Source organism: Oncorhynchus nerka, linkage group LG20 (genome assembly GCF_034236695.1).
Source record: "Oncorhynchus nerka isolate Pitt River linkage group LG20, Oner_Uvic_2.0, whole genome shotgun sequence".
Classification (NCBI taxonomy): domain Eukaryota; kingdom Metazoa; phylum Chordata; class Actinopteri; order Salmoniformes; family Salmonidae; genus Oncorhynchus; species Oncorhynchus nerka.
The window spans coordinates 87520252-87544010 of NC_088415.1; the positions used below are offsets into that span (position 1 = coordinate 87520252).

General features: G+C 40.6%; 1 protein-coding gene and 1 pseudogene across 1 annotated transcript; one reads left to right on the forward strand and one right to left on the reverse strand.

Moving 5' to 3' along the window:
• Nucleotides 1-698: 698 nt before the first annotated feature.
• LOC115115269 (acyl-CoA-binding domain-containing protein 5A-like) lies at nt 699-10990 on the reverse strand. The gene is made up of 13 exons (XM_065005946.1): nt 10796-10990; nt 10341-10452; nt 9492-9615; nt 8546-8618; nt 8228-8375; nt 7851-7898; nt 6472-6810; nt 5850-6071; nt 3530-3600; nt 3194-3365; nt 2687-2892; nt 2493-2546; nt 699-812 (listed from the first exon to the last, which is right to left on the reverse strand). Exons 2-13 carry the CDS (start codon nt 10408-10410, stop codon nt 699-701), a joined length of 1641 nt encoding a protein of 546 aa, XP_064862018.1. The 5' UTR covers nt 10411-10452; nt 10796-10990.
• A 426-nt stretch (nt 10991-11416) lies between these two features.
• The window catches only part of LOC115115267 (abl interactor 1-like), a 47875-nt pseudogene continuing 35532 nt past the window's right edge, over nt 11417-23759 (forward strand).

Genomic DNA, 23759 nt, shown 5'->3' on the forward strand with positions numbered 1-23759 from the left:
TGGGGTATCAAAATAATATTACACATTTTTCAAGTGGTAAGCAAACCTTGTATTGTGCCCGTAAATCCAGACCATGTTTAAATAAAAAATTAATTGTGAATGATGTATTACAAATCACCTCTCTGTACAATTACAGCTGGCGTCCAGTGCCAAACAGTGCCATTTAGAGAATTTAAATGAAAAGTACAATTTCTATACAAATGTAGAGGCAATTCTCCCTGGAGTTTGGCTTGCTTGAATAACAACACTCGATCCTCAGCTTATCTTTCTGAAAAGAGGCAATTCTCCCTGGAGTTTGGCTTGCTTGAATAACAACACTCGATCCTCAGCTTATCTTTCTGAAAAGAGGCAATTCTCCCTGGAGTTTGGCTTGCTTGAATAACAACACTCGATCCTCAGCTTATCTTTCTGAAAAGACAAACGTTGGACAACACATTAGTATAATGACCTGATTTGTTTTGATCAATGTGACAAACTGATAACATATATAGTACACGTCCCTGAACCTAAAGGTGCACATATTCTGCACAAGGTTAGAATACCTATGACATAGATAGAACACTGATAGAACACTGATAGAACACAAAATATAAGCACCTCTACAGTAAAGACATACACCAGAGATATTTTCTATATATTTATACATGGCTCTGATTCACAGGGAACAGATGACATACAGTATAGAACACACAGTACACTCACTTCCTCTTTCGTTGCAGGTAAATATGAACCAGCCAATGAGAAATCAAAGGCCAGACTGTAGCAAACACCACTGTGGTAGGAGACAGGTGCAAAGGCCACCACGAAGGACTCTGGAAAACCAAAAAAAGACAACTCTCTCAACCATGCTGACATTAAAGAGTAAATCTCTTGTTGAAGAGACTTCTCTTGTTTAGCATTGCACATTTTTAAACGACTCCTCTTTCGTGTATACGTTTTAAGATATTCAATGAAAAAAAAAACGGTATGATTCTGGCATTGTGAATCCTATTTTTTTTACTATTATTTAATAGTTAGACAGAAGATTGAAAACCTTACATAGACTTGTTTCTACTGTATTATTGACTGTATGTTTGTTTTACTCCATGTGTAACTCTGTGTTGTTGTATGTGTCGAACTGCTTTGCTTTATCTTGGCCAGGTCACAATTGTAAATGAGAACTTGTTCTCAACTTGCCTACCTGGTTAAATAAAGGTTTAAATATATATATATTTTTTAAACATATTCCTTATGCTTTATTTTTTGAATGTCTTTTTTTGCCATTTATGAATGTGTTATTCAATGCATTTCTATGGGCGATAGTAATAAAGGCCAAATTAAATATTTGTTCAAATATTGTTGTTTATATGTATTTGTTTTATACCTAAAGGGGTCGTCAAATTCAAAATCAAATAGCTAAATGACCCATGGTATGACAATCTTAAAACATATGTCAGCTTAGACTTCTAAGAATTAATACACTGAACAAAAAATATAAATGCAACATTTAAAGTGATGGGATAAAAGACCCCAGAAATGTTCCATATGCACAAACAGCTTATTTCACTCACATTTTATACACCATTTTGTTTACATCCCTGTCAGTGAGCATTTCTCCTTTGCCAAGATAATCTATCCACCTGACAGGTGTGGCATATCAAGAAGCTGATTAAACAGATTGATCATTACACAGATGCACCTTGTGCTGGGGGACAATAAAATACCACTCTAAAATGTGCAGTTTTGACACACAACACAATGCCACAGATGTCTCAAACTTTTAGGGAGCATGAAATTGGCATGCTGACTGCAGAAATGTACAACAGAGCTGTTGTCAGAGAATTTAATGCCTCCAGTGTTGTTTTAGAGAATTTGGCAGTAAGTACAACCGGCCTCGCACCCTCAGACCACGTGTATGACTGATGTCATTTTTGTGAACAGAGTGCCCCATGGTGGCGGTGGGGTTATGGCATGGGCAGGCATAAACTATGGACAATTAAAACAATTTCATTCTATCGATGGCAATTTCAATGCATAGAAATACCGTGACGAGATCCAGAGGCCCATTGTGAGGCCCCTTTTTTTTAAGGTATCTGTGACTAACAGACACATATATCTGTTTTTTTTAAATATAGATATTTTTTATTGAATATTAAAACATACAATCTACCTGCAGTGAAGCCGTTCAACATTTACATCACATTCAGTCATCTAGCAGATACTCCCATCCAGAGAGACCCACAGGGACAACCAGGTTCAAGCACCCCGCCCAAGGGCAAGTCAACAGATCTCCCACCATGTCAAATCGGGGACCCGATCCAGGGACCTATTGGCCACCGGCACAACTGGTAGGCCACCAACCAACAGTCATGTGAAAGCCATAGAGTAGGACCTAATGAATTTATTTTAATTGACCCAATTTCCTTGCATGATCTGTAACTCAGTAAAATCTTTGAAATTGTTGTATGTTGCGTTTATATTTTTGTTCCGTATCGTTAGACAGAAGCACATACCTTTCTTGCCAGGGATAAGGAGTCATCTTGTCTAGCCTGAGAAAGTGATCTAGTCTGAAAATGAACACACACAAAATGTAGACTATGGTGGTCTCACTTATGATTCAGATATAATTTTAGACTGTATTGTGACACAGTTTTATAAAAATAAAAAGTACTGTTTTATCTCTATGGTTTTTAGACCGGGGTCTCACCTGTAATGTGGTCAGGGCCTCCAGAGTGTTAAGCCTCTGAAGCACGTTAGCCATGTCCCCCTGCAGCCTGGTCAGCGCCATGGCGATGTGCTCGTTAAGGTTACCACTGGCAACAGCCTCAGTCCTGATCTGCATAACCCAGCCCTCTGCAGCATTTCCACTGGTAAAAATCTGTGACCCGCAACCTAGCCCCGATGACCTGGAACCTATACCACAAACAATGGACAGTGAGCCAGCATCACTCTATGGACGTCATGGCCTGTAGTTACAAAACGTCACATGCGTCTCGGAGTAGAAGTGCTGATCTCGGATCAGTTTGGCCTTTTAGAACATAAAACATGGACCGGGTGGAGCTGATCCTCGACAACACTTCAACTCTGAGACGCTTTATGAATAAAAGCCCAGAAGCACAGGAAAAAGGTTTCAAGTCAATCAAGGGATCAAATGCTATTGATTTATACTTTTTTTCATGATTTATTTTAAACAGTAAGACCATACAGACCCCACCTATTCCACTCATTGACCAGCAACTGTCACGTCGTTCTGTATGAAGCCCCTCCCTGTGAGGGGAGTCTTCCTGGAGACTCAGGTCCTCATCCAGGGTCTCTCCCTGAAGACTCCTCCTCTTAGCTTGACTTGCCCTTGTCCCGGAGGAGTGTACCCTGGGTATTCCCGATTCCTGTGAAGACAACCAATCATAATCATGCAGAGATGGCCAATGGGAGCGCTCCTTTTGCATTGTCATTACCCAAAACGCAAACCAATCCAATAAATAGAAGGGCAGGAGCGAGTTCTGATTTACTGGAGCAAACACACCACATTTCTTAAGAGAGAACTTCTCACCTCCTCCATGGCTAAATGTTCCATTGAATCACAGAATTCCTCATTGTCCGAGTCGTTGACTCGAAGACGCTCTGTGTGGAGGGGACGAAGCACACCACATCATTGTCAGGTTATTGACACGTCAAGCATTGATCTGCATATATGAAGTGTACAGATCCAGTCCTTGATGACCACAGACCTGCATATTTCCTTTTTTACTAGGGACTGATTCTACCTGGTGTGTTCTCTACAGCCAATCAGTAACACAAAGAAATGAAAACCAGCAGGAATGCTGGAATTTGAGGGCCTGAGCTGTTTACCCCTGGATAGATCCATGCTTAATGAAAGCACTTCCCACGGGAAGATGTTTTGGGTTGCGGGTGCTGTCGACAGGGGGTAGACCCCTGGAACACGGTTGGAGAGCCTACAGAGTGAAATGTGTTATTTTAAGCCCAGTCATAGCGCAATCGCGTGTGAAAACAGAGGCCATTATTGAAAAAAGAGAATCCCAGCTTTCTCGTCCTGCTATATTTATCGCTCAATTCTTGAAATGAAGCATATCTAATCTGCTTTACAACCGGTGTAGCCTACCTGGCATTCATAGGCGGCGTGTGAGTTTCAAGCTTAAGGAAGATCAATTTAACCATATAAATTCTCCTTTATAATAACACGTTCCATGAATAATCACATTTACAGACTTATGTAAGATAGCCTACTATTCATAATGTGATGAGTAGATTGGATAGTGATAATTTAGGCTAATAATATAATTCAATCACTGTTCGCAAAAAAAAAAATGAGTTCAAAGCAGGGCTGAATGCGTACAGCGTAGAGTAGACCTAGGCTATATCAGATGTTTCTTCTTCTTTTTTGCACAGGAACAATGTGGTCTAAACACATTTCATGTAATTCTACTACACTTTATGACAGGACACATTAGCAGAATATTTTTTTAATATGATAAATTACAGGGCAGCCTACTCTGCTCCAGTGGCGACCTGTCATTCTGTTCTTCTGGGCGGCAGGGTAGCCTAGTGGTTAGAGCATTGGACTAGAGAATCCCTGAGCTGACAAGGTACACATCTGTCGTTCTGCCCCTGAACATCTCCACTGCTGCTGACACTGACAAACATATCAATAAATTCTACGCTGTCCAAAAAATAGGCCTATGAGGGGGAGACACAAATAGAATATGACGTCCATCTAAACTGGAGGAGGAAATGATTGTCCAAAAACAAACTTTAAAGTAGCACTGACCCAACAATGATAAATAGTACATATGTGCGCATTCACGTGTTATTTCATAGTTTTGATGTCTTCACTATTATTCTACAATGTAAAAAATAAAATAAAACCCTTGAATGAATAGGTGTGTCCAAACTTTTGACTGGTACTGTATATTAGTAGTATATATTAGTATGTAAAGATCAGATTAAAGTAACAATAGTCTGATGGGTGAGAATATTGTCAAATCAAATTGTGAATGAGAGACTGATGAAGTGTGTACAACCTGCGTAAGAAACAGAGCAGAGCTCATGCTTTATTATAGTGTAGTCCAGACTTTATTCAAATCCTCATTAGAGTTGCATCATGCAGCCTTAGAATGTATTAAAAATCTAAACATATAGCCTGATGTTTGTATCCCAACTGAAGTTGCATAAATAACTCTAAATGAAGCATATAGGAGGACCTGTTTCTTTGTTAACAGTTCAACACAGAATGTGCTCACTCTAGTGTAGCCCACAGCCATTTTGCATAGCCAGATCGGGGCCTAACATAAAGACAACTCAGAATATGCTATTATGTTCTTCTGAAATAGACTACATTTTCTTCATGTCATGTTTCATTTAACGAGGCAAGTCAGTTAAGAACAAAGTCTTATTTACAATGACAGCCTAAGGAACAGTGGGTTAACAGCCCTGTTCAGGGGAAGAACAACATATGTTTTACCTCGTCAGTTCAGGGATTTGATCTAGCAACCTTTCGATTACTGGCCCAATGCTCTAACCACTAGGCCACCTGCTTACCTGTCTAAAATAAATAATGGATTTGGTGTAGGCTATATTAAATGGATTTATTAGACTTTTTAAAATGTAGATGTTCCAAAGGTCTGCATCAGTGGCTTGAAGGCTATGTGTGGAAGCCAGGAGATGCTAAATGTGTTTATGTCAATTAAACTGACAATTACTGTGAGACCAGCAGTTAATTGCATGACAATTACCGGCTGACAAAATGTCATGACCGCCACAGCCCTAGTTTCGTCTCTCCTACAGGTGCTCTCAAATACAGTACCTATAGTTGGGTCCTACTAACTAACCCACCTACTGGAGGTGGTGCTTACCACTGAGGTGTCTGTTCAGATGCCTGTAGCGGTTCTCCGGTAGGGGATCTTTGGAGTAGGCCAGTTCCTCTTCCTCCACCTCACTGTTGAGGGAGCTCTGTGTCCCATTGGTCATGGAGGAGACGCTGGGCTCCACACTGCCGTTGGACGAGCTGACCTCTGACCTCCACCTGCGGTCCTTCACCCTGAGCAGATTCATGTCAGGGCCTGGGGACTTCCTCTCTAACAGACAGTATGACAATTAGTGTCATTTTAATAAGCATATTATAGTTATAAACCTGACATGACACAACACTGACATAACAATGCTCCTCCCGGTCCTTTGTTTCATAGTGATATAGAGAGGTTATGGTTTAAATTGTGACAAACTGATGTAACCACGGCCTAGGGACATTTTATCTCCGAAATAAAAGTCCTGAAGTCTCTTTTATGGTAACATACAGAACCATGTCAAATTCAGTCCTCATCTTCCACTTGAACTGCTTTATAGCTACCCATAGTTATAGCACTGTCGTAAGTATAACCATGTTTGGCTTGTTAATACGTTATGCTACATAGTATTCATAACTAAGTTGTTGTGTAGAGAAACAGCTCAAAATATGATATGTACAATTTGCGGTACCTCTCTCCTCCTCCGCTTCATCATCTGCATCTTCCTCCTCATCACTGTCCACTTTCTCCTCCTCCTTCTCCTCTTCCTCCTCCTCATCACTGTCCACTTTCTCCTCTTCCTCCTCCTCATCACTGTCCACTTTCTCCTCCTCCTTCTCCTCTTCCTCCTCCTCATCACTGTCCACTTTCTCCTCTTCCTCCTCCTCATCACTGTCCACTTTCTCCTCCTCCTCCTCTTCCTCCTTATCAGTGCTTTTGCTTTCCTCCTTGTCAGTCATAGTCATGCCATTTATTTTGCTTTCTGGGACTTTGGTTTGAATATCCTTCCAGATTTCCAGACTCCCAAAGCCTGAGCAGTGCAATAAAATGTACAAGACACCGTATTATAACCTCTTTATAATTATAATGAGCTACTCTAGATAACACTGACTGCATCTACACTAGATAACAACTGTATCTACTCTAGATAACACCGACTGTATCTACTCTAGATAACAGCGACTGTGTCTACTCTAGATAACACCGACTGTATCTACTCTAGGTAACACCGACTGTATCTACTCTAGATAACACCGACTGTATCCACACTAGATAACACCGACTGTATCTACTCTAGATAACACCGACTGTATCTACTCTAGATAACACCGACTGTGTCTACTCTAGGTAACACCGACTGTATCTACTCTAGATAACACCGACTGTATCTACTCTAGATAACACCGACTGTATCTACTCTAGATAACACCGACTGCATCTACATTGCCACAACATTTAGCATTCTATGCATCACAACCACCGTTCACAAAGCTCAGCACAAGTTACACAACTACACAGCTAACACCAACAGGCTGCTATTTATTAGCAACAGACTTGTCTACTATTGAGACAATACCAGACACTTTCAAAGATAAAACAACCAATCAACCATGCCACAAAACACAACAAAATGAGGTTCTCTACTCATCCAGCCTTCAACATGTTTGCACTTATTTCCTTAAAGGGATAGTTCACCAAAATGTCAAATTGAAGTCAACTTATGGATACCTTTAGGTTTGCTGTTTAGCGCAGGCTAACAGGAGTCCTGCTTGCACCATGCAATCAATTATGCTAATGCGAAACTATAGCTACTGTAAGAAGACAAACTCATATCATATATCACTGATTCTTGGGTCCATAGACTACTTTCTAGTTTTCCATAATATGAGGTAAATGGGTCATTTGGATCAACTATCCCTTTAATTGTTGCCATAGACAACAGTCCACTCATCATCTCTCTTCCTTCATTAGAACTGATTGCTGATTACAAGGTGAGGATGACTGACATGAGTTCACTGTGGACCCTTGGGGAATGGAGTTTAGGACCAACGCTACCACACAAACACTTGCCTTCCATCTTTGGTTTGTGGATATACCCCTTTTGCATCTGCATTTCCACTAAGCAAAAAGACAAAAAGGTGACTATGAAATATTAGTCCAAAGGCCTTCTCTGCTAATAGCAAGGAAAGGTTAACATAAGCAAGAGATAAGATCTTCCTCAGAGCTAAACCCACCTTGAGGTGGAACAATCTCCTTCTGTGTGAATTTATTGACTCTTTAGTGACTATTTATAGACTATGAGAGTGGTTAATTAATCATCAATAAACACATAAATCATTTAACAATTGTATTCCTAGATGTGTTGGGGTTATCGTATTGTTGTGTTCAGTCAAACTGAGGTGTGTAGTTCTGCAGTGTTCAAAACAGCATCCATTTTGACCAGGCACCTGCAGCTGCTGCGAAAGGCCTGCTGTAGGCCCTCTTGTCCTCATCCTTCTCTTCCTCCACTCCTCCCTCCACTTCTTCGAAGAAATACCCCCCGAGAGCCTCCAGCAGATCAGACACCTCCTCTGTGACTGGAAGAGTCTCCAGAATCTTCCAGAAATGTGATTGTTAATATATTGGTGTTTCAATATAGATTAAATGTGGTTTCATCAATTTAACGAAACAGAAATGTATCTGCCTGGAGGGTAAAACAATAGTACAAGCATGCAGTTGCTTCCTCTTCTTTTATTTATTCAAGATGCCGTAGTAAAAATGCTTACCAGCTGAATGTCATTGACGTACGCTTGCATGGCTTCCTCCTTTGACATGTTCCCCAGTGAGTTCCATGCGTCCCTGGCAACAAACAACGTTTGTGTCTCATACGAACTCAGGTGATAAAAGAAATGCTGCATAACCTCAATAATGTCGAGACAAGACTAACAACATACTTTTTTGTTCAGAGTAGGGATTTCATTATGAATCCATATGGACCCCCATGCAAGATATGCATTTACATAGGGCCTTGAGATAACAAGGAAGAAACTATTGTAAACACAGTATCAGATATTTGAAATAAAATCTCTCAGAATTTGGTCTGATCATACAGCAAATTAGCAGGTTTTAATAGTTGAAATGCATTTTTGTGGCTAATAAATCTATTATTGTGCAGCAATAAGATGGTAGTATGGTATATTACACACACTGCAGTGGGTAGTTTGATTGAATGACTCATATTCCATGCACTATAGAATAAATATGGTTATTCTGCTTTGTGGCTTAAGCATATCCATAATATCCCAGTCCAAATGATTCAGTGATATTCCTTAATCGCGAAACCTTTAACCTCGAGGTAAAAACACAACCCATTTTTCGACTTTTCATTGGTCTTAGCCTCGCTGGGCCATTCTTCTGCAACATTTCAAAGGGTCTATGCTGGCATATCTCGTACATGTCTCAGTACTGAAGGCATGCAGTAGTTTTATTTTTATAACATCATCATCTTTCATCTGATTTGATATTTGATATTGCTAGAACAACACCCTTCACCAGGGTCGTGTTCAGTCGGCACAAAATGGAAGAAAGCGATCCAAAACGGAGTGAAGCGGGGAAGTTCTATACTATCTTAACGTGTCCAATAAGAAACACACATTTTCAGGTTTTCTGTTGCAAAACATTTTGCTACAGTGTGCGCTAATGAACACGACCCAGTCCTTAAACAGAATTTACCACTTGGCTTTGCCTGCAGTGTCCCAGTATCCTGTGGGTCTTGGAATATTACATGGCCCCAGCGCAGCCTGCTTGTAGTAACTATAAAACATGAGCATCATGCCATCCGCCGGCTGATATGGACCTGTAGGAGAGCAAATAAGGATAGGAGAGGGGAACAAAGAAGATAATTCAGGAAGTTTGACGATTTACATGATACTTTGAATTATTGTTACATTTGCAGCCGATAGTCAATGCAGCAATTACCATGAGCTCACTGCAACCGACAATACAAATGTGTGTCCTCAGAAGGTATACATAGACTTCTATTTTAAATTCAACGCTTTAATGGTTGAATCTGCTCATCTTCAGCTCTAAAGACACAATCTGTAATTTCAACAGTTTATCGGCTACTCTGCCTACTACAGAGCTATGCAAGGACTGACTGTCCATGAGATTGGCATGAAATTGGCTGTTTGTTTACAAACACTCAATCATATGACAACACAAACATAAACAATGTAGGAGTAGCCTAATATAACTGTATTGAACAGTAATTGAACAGCAATTAAGCTTATAAGGCAGTTATATAATTTTAGAACAGCAGAACTTCCTACAGTGTGCCTTTTAAGAGCCAACCAAAACAGGCGATATCTAAGACACAGAGAATATAGGCCAATCACCTCTATCAAGCGGGTACCAAATTAACACGGTGGCAACACAGTGAGCTCTAATGGTGCTCATTCAGACATAGGCTACACAAGCTAGGCTTACTGCTAAATAGGCCACTCGGTCTCAGGACATGGCCCACAGTTCAGTGGCCGATTTGATGTATAGGCTAGTGTAGTTATTAGTGGATAATTAGCCTACCATCTTCGGGTAAACTCCGTATCACTCGCACTGCGGCATCAAATCGGGTCTCGAGCTCGTCTTGTTCCATTGCTTTGTCACAACCGGGATGACAGGCGGAGAATCGTCACTTCTTAAAGAGATTTAACATTCGGTCACCTCTGTGACAATAAAGTTGCATGGCAGCAATAATGTACAATGAAAATGTTCTCAATAGGCTTTCATAATGTGTCATTGAAATCAACGGGCCTAATTAATACCCACGGACCTCGTAAAGGGTACCTTATTATGGATACTATAAACCACATGCATAATAGGCTTGTTATCTGATTTTCGCCTGAGGCAATTATTAAGCTATTTAGTTGTTGCATAAACATTGTCAGAATTGTGTATCCATATGTTCAAATTAGAGTGAATGTAAAATAAAAAAATAAAAAAGAACCAAATCGATAGAAGGTTACGTTTAAGAAACTCACCCTATCTATGCATGACTCTGGATGGATTAAACCCACTGCTGTCTACATATAGCCTACTGGCTGCAACCAGACGGTTCCGATAGCGATCTCTCAAATTCGGTCCAACCGAATACCACGAAACATATGATTCACAAAGTTGCCATGGGAGTTGTAGTGTCTTTTGACCACGAATTACACAATGAACCAATGGGTTTCCTTTAGGATTCCTACAAGGCCCACAATTCTCTTAATGTGGGATTTAATATGGGAGATAGTGCTGACTGGGACAACATTTTGTCTACCTTTTTAAAAAGCATATATATATATATATATTAGATACACACGAGCGAGGACAAAATGTTAAAATATAGCATATAGATTGCAGCAAAATCGGCGCGCCATCAGTGGTACACTGGCTACCTTCTGCCACTAGCTAGACCCGATCGCTCTTCATCAGCTCTGGGTTCAACAAGCCACAATCGCACTCAAAATCAATTGATCCACAACTAATCGATGTAGTATCTGAACCAATCACAGTTGACAACGAGTCCAGAGCGCGGTCAAATGTAACAGTGATAAAATCGAGGCCAGAAGTGCCACAATACCAGGCGGGGGAGCCCCTTTCTCACCACACCAAAAGCAGCATCGCTTTGCCTCATTGAAAGGAAAGGGAGGAGAGAAATGCAGAGGGATGTAAGATGGCAGAACTACAAATGTTGCTAGAGGAAGAAATTCCGGCCGGTAAACGAGCGCTTGTGGAAAGCTACCAAAATCTATCGAGGGTTGCAGAATACTGTGAAAACAATTATGTACAGGTAAGGAAAAATACATCGCTGATAAAATGTTGAATTATATGCGGAATTCGTCGGATTTGTAGCCTAATGTTCAATAACTGAGTGAAACCGGGGACAGGAAATGTTTCCCCCAGACCGCTAGACAGATATCTAAATCACGAAATAGGCTTTTGGCAATGTAAAAAAATAAATAAAAAGGCGACCTAATCATTATATGCTTAAAACTGGTTACCATCTCGAGCTCTATTTTCATATAAGAGCACTGTTCGGGTGGTTGACCACTCTTGCGACCATTATTCACCAGCCATTTAATATCAATTTACAAAGCTAATGGTGACTATTCAGAGGGTGTGTCGTTGTTATGACCAAGGCTTGTCACTGACTGCATTCTCTTTTATAGGTAGGCTATCGAATAGGCCAAATGGTTTTATTCGTTTCATCATTATACAACCAGGACTCAGTGGTAGACGTAACATAGTAAACGTAAATCGCAAAGCCCATCGATTAGTAGTTTACGTTTCGTAAAATATGCTATGATTTACAATTCGTATGATATGCTACGAATTACAATTTGTACAATAGGTTATGAATTGCAATTAGACAATAGGTTATGAATTGCAATTTGTACAATATATTACGAATTGCAATTATACAATATGTTACGAATTTGCAAAAACATAACGACCCTGGGTTTATAAGCACAGATATCAACTCTGCCAATTGAGCATGCTTTCTTTCTAGGGGTTAAGGTTAGGTTTAGAAGTTAGGTGAAAGCGTTAAGGTTAGGGGAAGGGTTAGGATCTAGGTTAAGGTTAGGGGAAGGGTTAGGATCTAGGTTAAGGTTAGGGGAAGGGTTAGGGTTAAGGTTAGGATCTAAGTTAAAGCGTTAAGTTTAGGGTTAAGGTTAGGATCTAGGTTAAAGCGTTAAGGTTAGGGGAAGGGTTAAGGTTAGGGGAAGGGTTAAGGTTAGGGGAAGGGTTATGGTTAGAAGGGTTAAGGTTAGGGTAAGGGTTAGCTAACATGCTAAGTAGTTGCAAAGTAGCTAAAAAGCGCTACGTTTTTACAAAATTGCTAATTTATGAAAATGCAAAAGTTTTCTGTGATGAGATTCGAACACGCAACCTTTGGGTTGCTAGACATTCGCGTTATCACTGTCTGTGGCATAAAGCACATTTCAGACTCAAACGTGACTTGCACATTTGATTTGTGCTCAACGAGTGTCCCTGAGAATGTAATATTACTTTACTCCATAGATTTTTTTGTTCCTCTCTCCCAGACAAATGGATTACATTTTAATAATCTGGATTATTGTCTGTGTATTGGATTAAGAACATGCTGCCATTGTTTACACACACCTGGCCCTAACCTTTTACTGTCAACTGTTCCAGAAATGTGAAATATAAAAATACAAAATGGTGGCAGGATCAGAAATGCCGTTTTGTTGAGGCTCTGACGATGACTCTCACAGAACGGCTGGTGATGTAAGGAGCAACCAATGGGGCCACCGGTTACGTCATATTGTAGAATCCAGATGAACCCAGCGGTGCAGTTGGATAGCTCATCAGTGATGCCATTGGGGAACACTACAGGTCATGAGGCTTGCTATAGCACCTTTATAACCAAATCATAAAAGGACACATCAAAAGCCTAATCCGTAATGACAAGCAAACAACTTCATTTAAACATCTACGTCATCCAGCTTCAAGTCAAGCTTGTAGGCCCTCAAACTAATAATCTCTGGTTTCTCATAGTAAATGTCCAAGAGATCAATGGAACAGCTTATCTGTTAAGGAAGGAAAACCACAAGCAACCGTATTTGTCAAAGCTGAGGCCCCACCCTAAATCCCCCTTCACATGATATCCTACTGACTCATAGATGAATCATGAATGTGTTAAGGCCGTGCCCTCCACAAGTATTTATTACATTAAGTAGCAGCAGGCCTATCTAACTAGTATAACCAGTAGGGCCCCTAGTTCTAAAGTACCAGGTTAGTATAATGTGGGTCTCCCATCACAAGATAAAATACTGGTTAGTCTTGGTAAAGAAAAAGGGGTTTGGAGATTAGGGGACGTTGTGTTTTCCAACGTAAGGTACCACCTACCCTGATGAAAGAGAGTTAGGTTTGGTAAAGATATAGGGTTTGGAGATTAGGGTCAGTTAGTATCATGTATGTTCTCCACCATAAGGTACCACCTACCCTGATGAAAGAGGGTTAGGTTTGGTAAAGGGGTGATTTTGACTGCAAATCAAATCAAATTTATTTATATAGCCCTTCGTACATCAGCTGATATCTCAAAGTGCTGTACAGAAACCCAGCCTAAAACCCCAAACAGCAAGCAATGCAGGTGTAGAAGCACGGTGGCTAGGAAAAACTCCCTAGAAAGGCCAAAACATAGGAAGAAACCTAGAGAGGAACCAGGCTATGTGGGGTGGCCGGTGAGAGTATCAACATATTCAGTTGCAGACTGAAAGAGAGAAGGTGGTTCAGCTTCTGAGCATTAATCAAGTGTATGACTCTGATTGGAGAGCATTATTACCGTGGTTTCCTTCCAGGGGACATTTTTAGACCACTGCAATTAGCTTGATTCTGTTGGAATTGTCCCACTCTGTTGTCTACCCTAGGAGAATCTCAAACCCCATTGGAGGAATTTTGTAATTTTTATTAGGATCCCCATTAGTTCATGCCGTAACCCTAGCTAATCTTCCTGGGGTCCAACACCAATTAACAAGACATTAACAAACAACCACAATCAAGACTTCACAAACATTCAACAAGTAGACAATACAGATCATTAAAATACCTGACAGGAAACACATTTAACATTCAGTTGATGCTTTCTATTTCCTGTCCAGTCATATGGTCTATCACATTAGATGTTCTTTCTATTTCCTGTCCAGTCATATGGTCTATCACATTAGATGTTCTTTCTATTTCCTGTCCAGTCACATGGTCTATCACATTAGATTTTCTTCCTATTTCTTGTCCAGTAATATGGTCTATCACATTAGATGTTCTTTCTATTTCCTGTCCAGTCATATGGTCTATCACATTAGATGTTCTTTCTATTTCCTGTCCAGTCATATGGTCTATCACATTAGATGTTCTTTCTATTTCCTGTAAAGTCATATGGTCTATCACATTAGATGTTCTTTCTATTTCCTGTCCAGTCATATGGTCTATCACATTAAATGTTCTGTCTATTTCCTGTCCAGTCATATGGTCTATCACATTAGATGTTCTTTCTATTTCCTGTCCAGTCATATGGTCTATCACATTAGATGTTCTTTCTATTTCCTGTCCAGTCATATGGTCTGTCACATTAGATGTTCTTTTATTTTTTTTCTTGAAGGTGGATTTACTTTTTGCCTGAGCAATATGGACTGATAAAGAGTTCCATTCAGCTATGGCTCTATATAAAACTGTAGATTTAAGTCGATTTGTCCTTGGCTTGGGTTGTCTTAGCTGCCCTGAATTTGCCTGTCTGGTTTGGTGGTTATGCGTGTTGCTAGCATGTAGTAACTGGCCTGAAAAATACTGTGTTTAAAAAAAAATATATATATAACATTCCTAAAGAAAATCAGAAGACTGGACAGTAATTTGTTTTTAACGTGAAGCCATGAGAGATTCTGATGCATTTGGATAATATTCATACGGTTAGAGCAGAAGGTCAGAAGGGAGGGACCTCAGGCTTTCTTATCCAATGGGTTTTGAGAATGAGGCGAGAGGAGAGAGGATGTGAGGAGTATGCAATTGAGATTCTCCCCATGACATCATCCTTTATTGTTGTTCTCTCTCTTCAGGGGAATGAGTGTGACGCATAGCTTCAATAGGCTATCTGGTTTGAGCTGTACTGACTAGAGGTCGACCGATTAATCGGAATGGCTGATTAATTGGGGCCGATTTCAAGTTTTCATAACAATCGGAAATCGGTATTTTTGGGCGCCGATTTGCCGATATTTTTTTATACCTTTATTTAACTAGGCAAGTCAGTTAAGAACACATTCTTATTTTCAATGACGGCCTAGGAACGGTGGGTTAACTGCCTCGTTCAGGGGCAGAACGACAGATTTTCACCTTGTCAGCTCGGGGGATCCAATTTTGCAACCTTACAGTTAACTAGTCCAGCTTTCATATGTTCTCATGTTCTGAGCAAGGAACTGAAACGTTAGCTTTCTTACATGGCACATATTGCACTTTTACTTTCTTCTCCAACACTTTGTTTTTGCATTATTTAAACCAAATTGAACATGTTTCATTATTTACTTGAGGCTAAATTGATTTTATTGATGTATTATATTAAGTTAAAATAAGTGTTCATTCAGTATTGTTGTAATTGTCATTATTACAAATACATTTAAAAAATCGTCTGATTAATCGGTATCGGCTTTTTGGTCCTCTAATAATCGGTATCGGCGTTGAAAAATCATAATCGGTCGACCTCTAGTACTGACTCATAGCTTTAACAGGTTATCTGGTTTGGCCTGTACTGAGTGGACAAAACATGAAGAACACCTGCTCTTTCCCTGACATAGGCTGACCAGGTGAATCCAGTTGAAAGCTATGATCCCTTATTGATGTCACTTGTTAAATCCACTTCAATCAGTGTAGATGAAGGGGAGGAGGCAGGGTAAAGAAGGATTTTTAAGTATTGAGACACTTGAGGCATGGATTGTGTATATGTGCCATTCAGAGGGTGAATGGGCAAGAAAACATATTTAAACGTCTTTGAACGGGGTATGGTGGTAGGTGCCAGGCGCACCGGTTTGTGTCAATAACTGCAACGCTGCTGGGTTTTTCACGCTCAAATTTTTCCATTTGTATCAAGAATGGTCCACCACCCAAAGGACATCCAGCCAACTTGACACAACTGTGGGAAGCATTGGAGTCAACATGAGCCAGCATCCCTGTGGAATGCTTTCGACACCTTGTAGAGTTCATTTCCTGACTAATTGTGGCTGTTCTGAGAGTAAAAAGGGGGAGGGAGGCGCAACTCAATATCAGGAAGGTGTTCTTAATGTTTGGTATACTCAGTGTATATGGAGATGTGAACCACGGATACCAGGTCCTGTCTAGAAGGAGTGAATCACTGATACCAGGTCCTGTCTAGAAGGAGTGAATCACTGATACCAGGTCCTGTCTAGATGGAGTGAATCACTGATACCTGGTCCTTTCTAGAAGGAGTGAATCACTGATACCTGGTCCTTTCTAGGAGTGAATCACTGATACCAGGTCCTGTCTAGACCGAGTGAATCACTGATACCAGGTCCTGTCTAGACCGAGTGAATCACTGATACCAGGTCCTGTCTAGACCGAGTGAATCACTGATACCAGATCCTTTCTAGAAGGAGTGAATCACTGATACCTGGTCCTTTCTAGGAGTGAATCACTGATACGAGGTCCTGTCTAGACCGAGTGAATCACTGATACCAGGTCCTGTCTAGACCGAGTGAATCACTGATACCAGATCCTGTCTAGACCGAGTGAATCCAGGTCACAAGCCAACAGAGGAGGGTATGGAGATCTGCCTTCCTCTGGAAAATTGTATCAAGAATTGTCCACCACCCAAAGGACATCCAGCCAATTTGGCACAACTGTGAGAGGCATTGGAGTAATCATGGGCCAGCATCCCTGTGGAACGCTTTCGACACCTGGTTGAGTCCATGGCACAAAGAAGTGAGGCTGTTCTGACGGCAAGGGGGGTGCAACTCAATTATAGGAAGGTGTTCCTAATGATTAGTATACTCAGTGTATAGTTCAGGATCAGTTCTCTCAATGGCAGTTCTCAACCAATCACCTACTTATGTTTGAGCATGTCCTCAGTTACCCTCGGGTTCTAGGTTGTCATAATTCAAGCCTACTCTCTTAATTGTGTTTGATTGACCCCTTAATAGACATCATCATCTCATCATGTTCAGGCGACCTGTTTCGGAAGCTACACATGTAATTAGTGGAAAATTAGATGAGAAATGAACACCACAGGTCAGTGAGTATTGTACACACCATTGGGTGATTAAACTGTCACCAGCTATGCAGAGGATCACTGATACAACTATTAGTCTACAGGATTTGAAGGAGATGGGGTAAAGGGGGCCAAATGTGTTGAGTGGGATGGTTTTCCCTGTCAATTTCCCCTTTGCCTTGGATTCCGATAAGCAGTCTTGTGTTGTAATGTACTATCACTTACAGATGTAGGATCTTAATTTGATAACTATTTTGTTGCTGAGACTTTTCCTACACAGCAGGAAATGCAAAGTTGTAGTGTATTCAAGGTATAAAAAAGCCTTCTAAAGTTTGTCATTTCCACTTTTTTTTGTAATTTCCATTTTGCCCTAACAATTTTTTTTATCAACCCCTACAAAAAATGTCCATTATATTCCACATAATATTTCAAATTTCTTGTTTCTTGTTGCTGCTGGATTATTTTCCTGCTTTAGCAAACTGGCTCAAATTTAAAAAAAATATATTGATATCTGCAGTGTTCACTATCATGAATTTACTTCAGTTGACAAACAACTTCAAGCAATCGTGTCCCCTGGAGAATATTTTTTTAAATCTTAGAATTACAATATTAACTACAGTAGGGAGTGTTTTGCTTTCCTCCGGTGATCAAGTGTTGATGTACGATGCCTTCAGAAAGTATTCATACCCCTCGACTTATTCCACATTTGGTTGTGTTACAGTCTGAATTCAAAATGGAATAAATCTTCTTCTTTTTTTACCTATCTACACATAAGCTAAAAGCATGTTTTAAGATATTTTTGCAAATGTATCTTATTTACATAAGTATTCACATAAGTATTCAATACATGTTAGAATCACCCTTGGCAGTGATTACAGCTGTGAGTCTTTCTGAGTAAGTCTCTAAGAGCTTCTCACACATGGATTGTGCATATTTTCAAAATTCTTCAAACTATGTCAAATTTGTTGTTGATCTTTGCTAGACAACCATTTTCAAGTCTTGCCATAGATTTTCAAGCAGATTTAAGTCAAAACTGTAACGTGGCCACTCAGGAACATTCACGGTCTTATTGGTAAGCAACTCCAGTGTAGATTTGCCCTTGTGTTGTAGATTATTGTCCTGCTGAAAGGTGAATTCATCTCCCAGTGTCTGGTGGAAAGCAGACTGAACCAGGTTTTCCTCTAAGATTTTTCCTGTGCTTAGCTCCATTCTGTTTCTTTTTTTATCCTGATAAACTCTCCAGTCCTTAACAATTACAAGCATACCCATAACATGATGCAGCCACTACCATGCTTGAAAATATGGATAGTGGTACTCAGTGATGTGTTGTATTGGATTTGCCCCAAACAACACTTTTGTATTCAGGACTAAAAGTGAATTTTTGCCACATTTTTTGCAGTATTACTCCAGTGCCTTGTTGCAAACAGGATGCATGTTTTGGAATATTTATTTTCTGTACAGGCTTCCTTCTTTTCACTCTGTCAATTAGGTTAGTATTGTGGAGTAACTACAATGTTGTTGATTCAGCCTCAGTTTTCTCCTATACCAGCCATTAAACTCTGTAACTGATTTAAAGTTACCATTAGCCTCATAGTAAAATTCCTGAGTGATTTCCTTCCTCTCCGGCAACTGAGTTAGGAAGTACACCTGTATGTTTGTAGTGACTGGGTGTATTGGTACACCATCCAAAGTGTAATTAATAACTGCACCATGCTCAAAGGGATATTCAGTCTGCTTTTTTCTTTTTTACCAATCTACCAATAGGTGCCCTTTGCGAGGCAAAACCCCCCTGATCTTTGTGGTTGAATCTATGTTTGAAATTTACTGCTCGACTTACAGATAGTGCATTCAGAAAGTGTTCAGACCCCTTGACTTTTTCCACATTTTGTTACGTTACAGCCTTATTCTAAAACGGGTCAAATGTATGTTTTTACTCATCAATCTACACAAAATACCACATAATGACAAAGTGGCAAATGTATTAAAAATAGAAATACCTTATTTACATAACTATTCAGACCCTTTGCTATTGGACTAGAAATTGAGCTCAGGTGCATCCTGTTTCCATTGATCATCCTTGAGATGTTTCTACAACTTGATTGGAGTCCATCTGTGCACAGACCAGCTGGCTGGAGTGTTTACGGACATATTCAATCTCTCCCTATTCCAGTCTGCTGTTTAAAGATTTCCACCATTGTTCCTGTACCAAGAAAGCAAAGGCAACTGAACTAAATGACTCACTTCTGTCATCATGAAGTGCGTTGAGAGGATAGTTAAGTATCATATCTCTTCTACCTCACCTGTCACCCTAGACCCTCTTCAATTTGCTTACCGCCCAATAGATCCACAGACGATGCAATTGCCATCGCACTGCACACTGCCCTATCCCATCTGGACAAAAGGAATACCTATGTAAGAATGCTGTTCATTGAGTATAGCTCAGCATTCAACACCATAGTACCCTCCAAGCTCATCATTCAGCTTGGGACCCTGGGTCTCGACCCCGCCCTGTGCAACTGGGTCCTGGACTTCCTGACGGCTGCCCCCAGTTGGTGAAGGTAGGAAACAACATTTACCCTTCGCTGATCCTCAACACAGGGGCCCCACGAGGATGTGTGCTCAGCCCCCTCCTGTACTCCCTGTTCACTACATGACTGCGTGGCCACGCACGCCTCCAACTCAATCATTAAGTTTGCAGACGACACAACAGTAGTAGGCCTGATTACCAACAATGATAAAACAACCTACAGGGAGGAGGTGAGGACCCTGGGAGAGTAGTGCCAGGAAAATAACCTTTCGCTCAACGTCAACAATTCAAAGGAGCTGATTGTGGACTTCAGGAAACAGCAGAAGGAGCACGCCCCCATCCACATCAACGGGACTGCAGTGGAGAAGGTGGAAAGCTTCAAGTTACTTGGCGTACACATCACTGACTTTTTCTATTGTGTTATTGACTGTACATTTGTTTATCCTGTGTTGTACGTTTGTTTAACTGTGTTGTTTTTGGCACACTGCTTTGCTTTATCTTGGCCAGGTCACAGTTGTAAATGAGAATTTATTCTCAACTGGCCTACCTGGTTAAATAAAGGTGAAATAATAATAATAAAAAACTGACAATTTGAAATGGTCCACATAGACAGTGTGGTGAAGAAGGTGCAACAGCACCTCTTCAATCTCAGGAAGCTGAAGAAATTTGGCTTGGCCCCTAAAACCCTCACAAACTTTTACAGATGTACAATTGAGAGCATCCTGTCGGGCTGTATCACCGCCTGGTACAGAAACTGCACCTCCCGCAACCGGAGGGCTCTACTAGAGGGTGGTGCAGTCTGCCCAAGCCATCACCGCAGTCAAACGACCTGCCCTCCAGGACACCTACAGCACCCGATGTCACAGGAAAGCCAAATAGATCATCAAGGACATCAACCACCCGAGCCACGGCCTGTTCACCCAGCTATCATCCAGAATGCTAGTTCAGTATATGTGCATCAAAGCTGGGACTGAGAGACTGAAAAACAGCCATCAGACGGTTAAATAGCCATCACTAGCCGGCTTCTACCCGGTTACGCAACCCTGCACCTTAGAGGCTGCTGCCCTATATAAATAGACTTGGAATCACTGGCCACTTTAATAATGGAACACTAGTCACTTGAATAATGTTTACATACTGCTTTACTCATCTCATATATGTATATACTGTATTTTATTCTACTGTATTTTAGTCAATGCCACTCTGACATTGCTCAATCTAATATTTATATATTTCTTAATTCCATTCTTTTACTTGTAGATTTGTGTGAATTTGTTTTAGATACACCTGCACTGTTGGAGCTACGAACACAAGCATCTCGCTACACCCGCTATAACATCTGTTAAATATATGTATGTGACCATTTGATTTGTAAAGCCCCTCCGGCCAAACCCTCCCCTATCCCGGACGACTCTCAGGCAATTGTGCACCACCCTATGGGATTCCCGGTCAGGGCCGGTTGTACACGGCTAGGGATCGAACCCGGGTCTTTAGTGACGCCTAAATGCAGTGCCTTAGACCACTGCAACACTCGGGAGCCGTGGCAAAACACTTTTTGGCGTGTGTTCAGTGTTCAGTGTTCTTGGTTCAGTGTTTAAAAGGAGAACGTTCTGGCCTTATATACTGGCCGCCCCTCAGCCTGGTTCCTCTCTAGGTTTCTTCCTAGGTTCCTGTCTTTCTAGGTAGTTGTCCTAGCCACCGTGCTTCTACATCTGCATTGTTTGCTCTTTGGGGTTTTAGGCTGGGTTTCTGTATAATCACTTTGTGACAACTGCTGATGTAAAAAGGGCTCTATAAAATACATTTGATTGAAATTTGATTGATGGTCAATAGCCTAATCCTTCTCTGTCTAACACTGAGATGTACCGCTTGTCCTCAATGACCCTGAATTGTAGGTGTGCCCCCTTGCCTTATAGTTAAATAAAGCCATCACTGCAGATGAGACAGACATTCTCCCAAATTCATTCACTCAACCCATTCATTGTGTTGACTTAGGTGCTTTCAGTGTTAAGGCTTTAGCCATGGTTTGATTTCTAACGAATGCAAAATGTAGTTATGGGTATTTAAAGTCACTCATTCATTCTGTACTAGTATCCAGATGAATGAAAGCATGGGGATATTCACTGAGTGAACGAAACATTAAGAACACCTCTTTCCACGATATAGAATGACCAGGTGAATATTCAATATTAGGAATTTGTTCTTAATTTGTTCTTAATATTAGGAATTGTTCTTATACTTAGGGCTGTTGCGGTGACCGTATTACTGTCACACTTGCGGTCACGATTCATGAAGGCAGCCAAATTCCACGTGACCGTTTAGTCATGGTAATTAGGCTTCTCCAAGTTCTGAAGCTGATGATGGTCATTAGCAGTATACTAAACTTGCAATCTGCCTGGTACTCAGCACTCTATTGTCCCTCTAATCACTCTTGACATCAATGAAAATGTATTTGAAAATCTAATTAGTCACTTCATGAGAGCTCATGTTGCGCAACATTTCAATAGGCTATGCAATTGTGCGAGACAATAAGAGTGATGGCCTCTACTAAAAAGAGGAGGAGCAGCTTTCTATAGTCTAGGCCTACTTTATTTATTTGTCAACTTTTCTAATATTAAACACATTGCTTATATTACAACAGGAGTATAGCCTACCTGGCATGAAAATAAACCACAGGGAAAAGCGTCCTCCAATCGCTATTTAAGTGCATAGATGACATGTATTTTTATTCATTTTATTTTTTCATTTATATTTTCCAACGGGGCTATACATTTGGGTGAGTTTTTTTTCTCTCTTGCCTGAGTAGCCTCGTTTCACTGCCAAAAATACAATTCAGCGAAATAACAACACAATGTCAAATACAGGTAGCCTCGTCAATCACATTAAACGTTACTCTCTCCCAGGAATTCCACTGATGGTCCGTATGTAGCCAAACATAGCTGCTGCTCATGTTGCTATCTGTACTGATGGCGCAAAAGCCATGACAGGGAGACATAGTGGAGTGGTAATGCACATGCAACAGTTGCTTCCGATGCCACTTGGGTACACTGCAGCATGCACCGAGAGGCTCTTTCTGCCAAGGGAATGCCTGACAGCTTGAAAGACGTTTTGGACACTACAGTGAAAATGGTTAACTTTGCTAAAGCAAGGCCCCTGAATTCTTGTGTATTTTCTGCACTATGCAATGATATGGGCAGCGACCATGTAACGCTTTTACAACAGACAGAAGTGCGCTGGTTATCAAGGGGCAAAGTATTGACAAGTTTTTTTGAATTGAGAGACGAGCTTAAAGTTTTCTTTACTGACAAAAATGTTCACTTGTCTGACCACTTCCGCGATGACGAGTTTCTCACACGACTGGCCTATCTGGGTGATGTTTTTTCTCGCCTGAATGATCTGAATCTAGGATTACACGGACACTCCGCAACTATATTAAATGTGCGAGACAAAATTGAGGCTTTGATTAACCTCTTAAGTCGACCCTCTACTTTTTTGAACATTCTGTTAAAAATCGCGCAACATTTCAGCGCCCTGCTACTCATGCCAGGAATATAGTATATGCATTTGCTTAGTCTGTGTGGATAGAAAACACTCAGACGTTTAAAAAACTGGTTAAATCACTGCTGTGGCTTTACCAGAACGGCATTTACATGGAAAAGCACAGGAAAAACTGATCACTGAAAATGGGAAAATATATCCATGC

What these genes read in the sequence shown, in the direction of transcription:
- LOC115115269 (XM_065005946.1), bottom strand. Translation starts at nt 10,410, where the DNA reads ATGGAACAAGACGAGCTCGAGACCCGATTTGATGCCGCAGTGCGAGTG. An exon ending in ACTGCAGGCAAAGCCAAGTG is followed by an intron (nt 8,619 to 9,491) that starts GTAAATTCTGTT and finishes GTTTGTTGCCAG; the next exon opens with GGACGCATGGAACTCACTGG. An exon ending in TCTGAACAGACACCTCAGTG is followed by an intron (nt 3,601 to 5,849) that starts GTAAGCACCACC and finishes CCCTCCACACAG; the next exon opens with AGCGTCTTCGAGTCAACGAC.